The sequence below is a fragment of the Mercurialis annua genome, linkage group LG3, assembly GCF_937616625.2.
Source record: "Mercurialis annua linkage group LG3, ddMerAnnu1.2, whole genome shotgun sequence".
Classification (NCBI taxonomy): domain Eukaryota; kingdom Viridiplantae; phylum Streptophyta; class Magnoliopsida; order Malpighiales; family Euphorbiaceae; genus Mercurialis; species Mercurialis annua.
In genome coordinates, this window is record NC_065572.1 from 8097589 (window position 1) to 8108594 (window position 11006).

Genomic DNA, 11006 nt, shown 5'->3' on the forward strand with positions numbered 1-11006 from the left:
AATGTCAAAAAAAATTATGAACTTTACACGTTTTCTCATTTTAATCACGCAGTTTAAATTTTTTTATTTTCATGCATAAACTATCATTTTTTCTCAAATTCATACACGGTGCAGAAGTGACACTCATTTATTGGTGTAAAATGACCTCCAGCTCAGTAAATTACACCAATAGAGCCGTGACACCTCATCACCGTGCATGAATTTGAAAAAAGTCGTATTTATGTATGAAAATGAGAAAATTTAAATTACATGATTAAAATGAAAAAACGTGTAAAGTTGGTAAATTTTTAGTACATTAGATCCATATAATTCGATGTATAAATTTCTATTAAAATAAAAATTCAAGTCTGCCAAATTTCTGCTGCAACTCTGCCAAACACTTCAACTCAGAAGGGTTTTCATTTATTTATTTAACATTCTCTAGTTCATCAAATTTCAATCACATTTTATAACGTGCTAGTCACGTGATAGGCTGGAAAAGGGCCGCCACTCACGTGGAATTCACGTGCAAAAAACCAAATTAGAAATGAAAATCCAAAAAAATCACAGCTCAATGCTCATGCAACACAGACAAAGTATTGGTATAATTGTTTCAAGCCAACTCAGAATTGACTCAAAAATATATAAAATCTACTCAATTAATATGTAGTCGAACTATTCTAATTAATTACCAAATTGAATTCGAGCATAAAAACACTTGATCCGATAATTACTCTTTATAGATATTTATTTTTATGATAATATATTTTATTTTTAAATATTTATAATCACATTGAATCAAATTCAAATCTCAATTATTCTACCAAATTCGAGTTTGAGTCTAAAGTGAAACTCAATTGAGTATTGAACTTTATATTATAGAGTCAGATCAAGTTTGACAGTATTTTAACTCAACTCAACTAGATACAACGAGTAAAATATTTGTATTGGATCAAGCGCTTAGACGAAAAGCTATAGCTGTTAATCATAGGGCAACTCTAAAGTATACGGTCCAAGAGTCGTGGTTCGATTTGATCCAACTTGGCCACCAAGAAACATTTGAATGGTTTGCATGCAGATGAATAATATATATATGCAAATAAATGTATATTTAACGATCGATCTGAAACCTATTTTATATGTTTATAAATTTGTCAATATCCAGCAATTCTGCCATTTCATCTGTCACAGTATCATCCTCTGTCTTGCCAGAAAAGCAGAAAAGATTCTCCATTGATGATGTAGAAGCTTGTCTCTCACAAGCTCTTGATCTTCTTCTCAAAATTTTACCGCCATTGAAATTCTGTACGGTAAAAATGGAGCCAAAGCATTAAAACAACAATGTTGTCTACTAAAAATGCTCCATGCTCTGTCTTCTTAAATCTTCCCTTGTTTTTTTTACCCTTGTCATTTACATCTGCGTTCTACTGCCAGTAATGTATAGATTCCTTTGCATGTAAAAACATGTTTTTTTAGAATATGAATTGACATTAGCATACTAAAAACAAAAAAACTTTCTAGATAACTGTTGACAATATTTTCAGTAAAATCAGCAATGGAAGGCCAGTACATTTGAAAGATACATATGTGTCCAATCATATCTAATTCAAATATGCTGTGATTTTGTTTTCACTTTCGTTCTGCCATGCCATGCATGCCAATCATCAGAAATCACAGAAGATAGATGATTGTTCAAGAAATTTGTTTGCTTATACTATGTAGAGAGTAATTTTATTTTACATTAATTTTATGCGTAGTATTAACTTCATTTACTGTTACAGACTCTGTAAATTTTGCTTCCAATAGTACCAACTTGTATTTTCCTTGCTAGACCTCCTAATGAGTATTTTACAAGCCTTCTTTGGCAACTTCTATGATCTGCAATAAACATCATAAGAATAGATTATGAGACTTTAATAATTACCAATACTGAAAATGTTCACTTCCTAAATTTACTTCATTTTCTTCGAATTTTCATGCTAGAACATTTCTACAACATTTGGACTATTTAACAATGCCTAGCTTAGGAGTGATTTGAACAGTACAATTCAAATTATTAATCATACAATTTTGATAACAGCGGCTTGAATAATTTCAAGAAATTTTATCTGTTCATTCATTAGATTGTTCTAGACTACTAGATTGGAGAAACAATTAATCAATTCATCTATTGTACATGTTTCTCTATGGTTCAAGAACTCCTGGTAGCTGATGCCTTCCTTATGTTGAATCATATATCTAGATAAAGATAATAATGCTAACAAAACATAACATCTAGGGTTGGATCAAAATTACTGTTTTTCCTCTAAATTCTAAGAAGTAACTGTTTTCCTCTGACTTTTAGGTATTGGAAAACTGAAATCTTAGCTGAAACTAAAATATAAGATAAAACGATAAATTTTTAGAATTTTAAGGGGAAAATAGTAATTTTGAGATTACCTCAGGGATGATAGACAGGTAATTTTCCTTAACGTTTATCATAGTTAAATAGCTAATACAGGGATCATACCTATTATTTGAGACATTAGACTGAAACAGGACAACGTTGTTCTAGATATTCTTTTCCTGTAATTCCATCCTTCAAATTCTTAAAATACTCGTTATAGTCTTTCTCTGGAGGTGGATTCTTGGGATCAACTGTAAATGGTTCACTAAATGGAACGACGCTTTTAACCTGCAAAACGAAACATGCACACAGAAATAGCTCAAAACTAGAACAAAGATATGCTGAATGTTAAGTTGAATCAGTATTTATTAAAGTTCAAGAAAGGAATAAATGAGAAATATTAATGCCTCAAATGTCTTATCGAGCGCAAATGGACTTTCTAGAGCAGCAACACATATCCGAGCAATCTCTTCCCTTGATATTTTACCCTGCATAATCAAATAAAGGTTCATTTGTCCCTAGAATTGAATTCCATAGAGCCATGTCCAGCTAACAAAGGACATTTTTGTGCCCTGAACTGTGATCAATTACATTTTAAGCTATCTATAATCAAGTTCTAATAGGAAAATAAGAAATTTATTTCCGCTATTACTAACCGTTATATTGTCTCCTTGGTCGAAAATCAGATCTGCTCCGGCAGGCTCCTCAGTTAAGGCACAAGGCCTCACAATTGCATACGGGATACCACTTTCGCGTATCAAATCTTCTCCCTGTCATACAGTTAATTGTTCAAAATAAAATCTGAAATAGTTGAAAACTATTTCATTTTCTATCTAGATGGCTGAATAAAGAGCAAAATTGTTTATTTGTTTATGGCTATCTATGAGAGTGGAATTGTTTATCTTCGACATTTGTATACTACGAGATCAACAATTTCATGGCCATATTCAACCAAAATAGATAAGAACAAATCGGGCTTACTAACCTAATCAGTATATGAAACCAGGAAACTTTTCAATACTCAACTCTGTGATTGTTTTGGGAGTGTGTATTTTGCATGCCCTTCCTAAGTATTTAAGACAAAATGATTTAATTTATTCATAACTTTGATTGTTTTGGCAGATATATCCTTAAACAGATTTGGAAAGTGCTATAATTTTACAAATTATGACAAATATATTTAGAACGTGTATGGACTGACATGGATTGTTTACGTGGATTTACTTAATTGGTCCTCCTAGGAAAGAGAAACTCCATAAATTTGATTGGATTGGTATTTGGATATAATTATTTCAAGTCGCCAAATTAACGGACCAGATTGTTTAATTTTTTAGGGTATATATCTGTCAAAATTATGGATATAAAGATCATTTTGCCATTATTTGAATGGCAGGACATTCCAAATTTTCATTAAAATATTAGGCTTTGTTGAGCTAATGGAACCTAGAGACACATAAATTGCTTGTATGATGTATACAAATGATAACCAACCTTTAACTTAAATGTGAGGATAAAATCCAATTCTTTATTCAAGCGTACAGCAGGAGGTTGTTTACTGAGATCAAGGCCAGGCCTGTCTGGTCGGGTAACTCCTGCAGAACCCACATGAACAAACCTACAATGAAGAGAGTATAAACCAATAAGAAAATTCAGTCAAGCAACTAAACTTAGACAGTTAAATGAAAGAAACACTAAACCTGGGAGTTATTGGATCCTTTATATATGCCTTTATGCTTGACACAGGAAACTGAAATGGACCCTCCACAAAAGTTGGATTCAATTTCCCATCATACTCAAACTTGCTGAACATGAGCTGAAATTATGTTGTGATGATAATCAATAAACAGGTGAAAGAAAAAAAAGAATAAACAATATTTAGTAATGATGGCATGCCTGCAATGAGATAATATTGCTAGGATCAAATGGAGGAGCATCTGCTACAGTTCGAGCTCGAAATATTGGCCTGAGAGTAGAAAATGGCAAACGTATCTGGAAAAAGTAGCTCAATGTTAAGGATACGTCTTTAATACAGCCAATTAGAAAGAAGGTCTTGTCTTCATACAACTTACTGATTGCCATTGCCCTGCAACAGTGTCGAAGCTTGCTGTATAACCAATAGTGTCCCAATCACGACTAATACGGATAATAAGTTTATACCTACGACCATCGCCCTTCAGCCGCAGTTCTAAACCATCATATGCAGAAAGATCCTCAGGTACTGCAAAATTCTGAAAAGAAATCCAAATGACTTGACATTTATTTATAGGATTTGCCACAATAAAGCAGTGATTCCACCATTATTCGCATTGATATTGGTATTCTGATGAACAACAAACCATATTTGCATAAGCAAAGTAAGTTAAGCTATAAAATGCTGCAGATTACCCTAGTTCTGACACTTGTGAAGCCACCATTATTTGCAGTGGAAACAACGCCTGATAAGGTGCAAACAAGCAAAAGACAAGGACATAAGCATAAAGTACATATAAAATTACAGAAAACTACTAAGGCTTCATTCTGCACGAAACAAAGTAACTAACCCTTGAAAATCCCAGTTGGTCCACCATTTTCTCCACCAGTTGTGTCAATTTGAAATGTACTTTCACTGACACCTCCCATCACAACATCATCTAAAGCACCCCATGGTAAATCTTTAAAACTATTATCTGCAAAATGCAAGTTGAATAAAGTATCACGCTTGAATTGTAGGTGATGCACTTCATAAATAGTAAGCATAGCTTTTGATGCAATTGATAGTTACGATTTGGTCACAGATCACAAGTAACATACTCCAAGTGAAAAGATCTGAAACTACAATTTAGTTGCACATAACTTTGAGCGTTTATTCCATACAGCCGTTGCGCCACGCCATTTTTACAACAAGCCAATGCGCATTTGTGATAGGAAATCTTTTAATTATTACTTATTCTTTTTATCATTCAATATTCCACATGGCTAACGCAATATTGGTTTGTTGCACGAATGACATGGCGCAATGGTTGTGTTTTATAATTTTCCCATAACTCTAATACATTCTGAACAAATCTAGTTGAGTATCGAGGAGATTGAATTGTTATAAAATTTGTCTAATACATACTAAGACAAGCCTCTAGCAGAAAACAACTCTTTGAGCACTCAAGTGTTTTGCTGTTAATGTAATGTTACTATTAAGACTAGATAATGCAATTATGGATCACAAAATTTTATTTTCTGTAAGGAAGCGGTATACCTTCACATCCAAATAAGAGTTTTCCATTTTCAAGTCCAACACTCTCTTTCACAGCATTAATCAAATTCTTCATTCCAATGTACTCCACCATCTCAGGTGGATCACCTTTAATCTGATTATATCAATCAACCAAAGCTTTGTAATTAATAATAACCAATTTAAATGTCTCAAAACGCGAAAAAGAACTTAGACAGACGTCGAGTTTAATTCCAAGAATTAAAGATGACTATAGCTTATGTACCTCAGGTTCAAAGAACTTGATTCCCTGTGCATCAAAATTGAAAGTCAGTTGCATAGTGGAAAAATAAACGAAAATAAACACAAAACTTTGGTGAAGAATGTAACTGAGATTCAATTTGAAAGTCTATATAGATCTATGATAACAGTTTAGAAGAGTATGAGCAGCGATCATTTCTAAGACACTACCTGGCTATACTTTGCCCTGTCTGGAGTATCACCTTCCTTGGGACCAACAATGACAGAAGCAGCATTGATAACTTTTCTCACCCCCTTGAAGTAGTCAGGGACCAAAGTATTTTGTTTCGTGATATCTCCAACTATCTAATGATCGGAAAACACAAATGAAAAGGAACCAATTAATGCATGATACATAAACATGCTAAGACATCTAGTTCTTCAATGTATAACTAATACTTGTAGTTATACTGCAGAAATACTCTACCTCAAATCAAATGCAAACACCTCTCTAACCAACAAAAACCATTAAATTGCTAACTGATCAACTATTGTAAACATCACAATACAATGCCATGGTTTTTCCAGAAGTCAGCTTACCATGTCAATATCTGAACCCAATAGCTTTCTTGCCTTCTCTTCGTTCCTTACCTGATGAACAAAATAGGCAAACAAAAAAGTACTATTAGCTAAAAAGGCACACAAAAAATAGTTGAAGCCTGAAGGTAGAACTGCATACCAGCACTCGCACTTGCGATCCATTCTTTTGTAAGATGTCAACTACTCTTTTGCCAACTCCACCTGTAGCCCCAACTACCAGGACAATCCCAGAACTTCCCATTGGCTTTGCTGTCTCACTAGGTGATGTACTAGATAATTTTGCAGCTAGAAACTCAAAAAACTTAACAACAAAGTTAGTTAAAGTTAGTTAAATTACAAATCATTTTATAATTCGCGCGATAAGGCAAAAACTCCAGGGAAAACTATATCCAACCTTGGCAGGAGAGGGAGGCCCATTAAAGAAATATAATGTTTTCACAAATCTCCCCAAGTCCCAACCTTGCTTTCTAGCTTCGGCTACCACTTGTCCTTTATACGCCTTTAAAGCAAAAACAGCTGAATTTTCTTGATAACGCAGTGTTTGTGTTTCATCCACTTGCAGAAACGGTTTTGGAAGTGGATGGGATAGCAGTCGAGGATGACGCGAATGTCTTGATAATCTAGTATGAACATGCGATGAAGAACCCTGCAGCTAGTTTATCACTTATAAATATCAAACAAAACACAAACATTACATCATTTTTTATGCAGCAATCCCAGTTTAATAGATTAGGTGATGATATACTAAGGGGGAAGAAACCTCAAAAGGTCATAAATATGACTAAGTTCAACAAAATGCTGAACTCAGTCTCAGAAAACAGGGAACTTAACTTTGAAGAGGAACCTCTACCTCTTAGACATATAAGGGAAATCCCGGATTGATGTATCAAAGCAGGCATAGGAGCAATAATACCAAAGGACGAGATAAAGGAACGAAGCACTATCTCGGCTAACTTAAAAACTGAGATTACCGCACAATGGACATTACTTGGAAAGTAAGTTAAGTTACACACATGCAAAAGAGTACAGAAAGATACTCTGACACCAAAAAAGGAGCGCTCTCGCAATTCTCGATCTGACAAGAATCATAACAGAAAGACAGCCGAGCTTGCAATCATAGAGAACCACCTCTCATGAAAGGAAGATCCGACGGTCGAAGAAATACACATATAAAACCACCTTATCTCTAAACTCTAAGGTACTCTCTCTTTTTATCTCAATTTACACAAATTTGTTCTTTTATCTCTTCTTTCTTTTACCAAATATACTTACTTGATGGAGGGAACGCCCGGAAACCCCCTTCCGTCGTTCTTTCTGACCATCAATCTCTGTTTTCAGGTTCTTAGGTCAGACTAGATGAGTCTCAGCGTTTGGTAGTTTATAAGGGGTGTAATCAAATCAAGCCAACTCACAAATTCAAGAAATACTTAAAATTAACTCGACATCTTGAGTTTGGGCTACTCAAGTCAATTTTTCCTGTCAAAATTGACTCAAACAATACTCTAAATTGACTCGATATTAATCGAGTAAACCTCGAATTTAACCTACTCGAGTCAAGGTCGACATTAGCATACTCGGCCAGTGATCCTAATCTATCTGATCATGCTCCTAAACATATAATGGAATTACTTGCACGCTGACCACAATTCAAACTCAGTATTAGTACAATGCAGCAGTCATTTAAATCAAAATTACGTCACATATAACACTCGCCAATCCTAAAATTGGAAGCAAAATGTTCAAACAACCTTTAAACAAGAATTGCAACAATATATAAAAAAAAAATATTAAAATCAATTAATTGCTTCTCGTCTCGTTGCTAATTAAGAGTTGATATTTTGTCCATTAAATTATAACAATTCAGTGATCAAGAAAGTGAAAAGAAGAGAAAAAAAGAACGCATGAGCGTACGTACGTACCTGAAGGTTAAGGATAAAAGAAGGATACGGTGGTGATAATTTAGCAGAGAAACAGCACTCCATTTTATCTCAAATGAATTGGTTAATTCATTATTAATGGATACTGAAGACATGGTGTTATGCAATTTGAACACTGGCCAGTGACCACACACGTAGTCTCGATGTGACCCCATCGTCAGCTTTGGAAGTTGGGCTTATTAGGTATCTACCTAAAATAAGAAAATAATAGCAAATACTACTTCAGTGTGTAAAAGATATTAAAAATACATCAGATTTTTTAATTATTTACTTGTGTACTCTCCGTGTTTGAATATTTAAAATTTTACTCTCACTCACACTAACTGACGCAGCTCTCTCTTTAATTGCTTTAACGGCGTGTGTATTTTTACCGCTCCATTTTTGGTAGTTATATTGGTGGCTGGAGTCGTCCACTATGTTATTATTGTTATCCCTCCCTCTGCCGCTTAATTGGTAATAGAGGATGGTTTTATTTTTGGTTTGAGGAGGACCTTTTATCCCTCCTCGTAATACGTTTTTTTGGTACATTACAAATCAATACAAATATAATACAGTGTGTTTCCAGAGTAATATGTTTGTATCAGTCTCTTGCTATTTTATGCTCCAATTTATTCAAATGTCAAATTTCTGTTTTCATTTACCTAATTATAATATTATTTTATAAAATAATTTTACATACCTTTATTATAATTTTATCATAATCTTATAATAATATTATGATAATCTTATCATAATATTATTATAAATTTATCACAATCTTTTTCATAACAATATTATTAATATTATCATACTATTATCATTAACCTTATCATACTATTATCATCGCCTATTTTTATTTAAAAAGTATGATATCATTATTATAACATTATCATAAACTTATAATAATATTATCATAATAGGTATCAATGACATTATTATCTCAGTATCATAATTTTTTTGAAAAAATTATTTTTCGTACTTTGTCATACTATTATCATTAATCTTATCATAATATTATCATAACGTTATCATATTATTATCATAAATTTTATTATACTATTATAAAAACGGTATCATGATGTTATCACAATCTTATTATTATAACATTATCATCTGTTTATCATCTCGGTATCACTATAATATTATCATCTCGGTATCACTATAATATTATCATCTCGGTATCATAACTTTTTGTAAATATTGTTTTTCTGTACATAATTAGATTACATTTTCATAACAGTATCATGATGTTATCACAACGTTATCATAATAACATTATCATCTCGGTAACATTATCGTCTGATTATCATTATATAATCATAACCTTATCATTATATTATCATAAATATCATCGTTACATTATCATAATATTATCATCTTTTTATCATAATATTATCATTATATTATCAACCATTATCATAACTATTATCATAACCTTATTATAACTTTATCATGATATTATTATATTCTTATCATGCAAATTTATTTTACGTACTTTATCCTAATCTTATCATAAATTTATCAGTAACCCTATTAAATTTTTTGCGTAACTTTTCTCATTATTTTTTCACAAACTATTTTACATAATTTATGGTAAATTAGATAACATTATCATAAAATTATCAAGCTCCTTAACATTATTTTTGCATACACTATGTATGAAAATTCTCCACTTTCTTCTTATTGTCAAGCTCCTTAGCTTTGTGCATGCTGTCATCCATACTTTGTTTTGCTAGCTTTACTCTGTTCATATTCATTGTCTTAGAAAATATCTCCGCAAAAGCACAAAATTCTACTGTCAAGTCAAATACAAAAGCAAAATAGTAACTTGGAGACTAAAGAGAAATAATCGACTGAGCCTTAAATACAGAGTAGAACCATAGAGTGTGAACACAACATGGTGGAGAAGTAGAGAACATAAACTATTTCTATACTAACAGTGTAATGTAATTAGCCCTATACGACATTATTCTTTTACAAATGCTTGCAAAAATGATTGTTGTCAAATAATTAAGAAATTTGAAATCGTTCAACTACTAAAAACTCAATTCATGATTCAAATTAGACAACCTGTGTAATAATAACAAGAGTAAGGAATCAACCAAAACACTTATAAGCTAAAGTAACTTGCTCCTGATCAACTAGCAAGCAAGTCTAAGAAAAAGCATCAGTGGAGAGATTTAAAGATTCAATTACCACATATATAAACCTATAATATAAGAAAAATAAGATTGAATATACGTAGCTTATTTTAAAAAGTAATTAACACTAAAAACAGGTGACATGGCTTAGTGGTAATGGTAACTAAATCAAACATCTAAAACAGAAAAGCGGGCCTCAAGTGCACTCTATAACAACAAACACATGCATACCTTACTGAAGATTATTAAACAAAAACCATCAATTTTAATCAAAACTCATTGTATTCTCACAGACAATACATCAAACACCTAATGGTAATACTAAACCTAAATAAATGAACAAGAAAAATATACATATCAAACAACTTACGAAATTGAAGCATTCAGTTGAATTAAGAGATGAAAGATCATGATTTCATAAACAAAAGAGAGGAATGATCCATCTGTTTGTTGTTCTTTAATTTCTACAAGTCTTGTCAGTACCTTCTCCCGATCAACACACTTTTGTTACGCTGCTGAGCTTCCAGTCGTCGGAGCACCACCAGACGCAACAGAGAACA

General features: G+C 32.5%; 1 protein-coding gene across 1 annotated transcript; it reads right to left on the reverse strand.

Moving 5' to 3' along the window:
- Positions 1–1493: 1493 nt before the first annotated feature.
- On the reverse strand, positions 1494–8404 carry LOC126673518 (protein HIGH CHLOROPHYLL FLUORESCENCE PHENOTYPE 173, chloroplastic). The gene is made up of 17 exons (XM_050367689.2): positions 8309–8404; positions 6784–7041; positions 6529–6690; positions 6390–6440; positions 6021–6155; positions 5836–5859; positions 5595–5706; positions 4906–5031; positions 4751–4800; positions 4435–4593; positions 4259–4354; positions 4063–4178; positions 3857–3980; positions 3022–3135; positions 2773–2853; positions 2489–2653; positions 1494–1857 (listed from the first exon to the last, which is right to left on the reverse strand). Exons 1-16 carry the CDS (start codon positions 8369–8371, stop codon positions 2504–2506), a joined length of 1821 nt encoding a protein of 606 aa, XP_050223646.1. The 5' UTR covers positions 8372–8404; the 3' UTR covers positions 1494–1857; positions 2489–2503.
- Positions 8405–11006: the final 2602 nt, after the last annotated feature.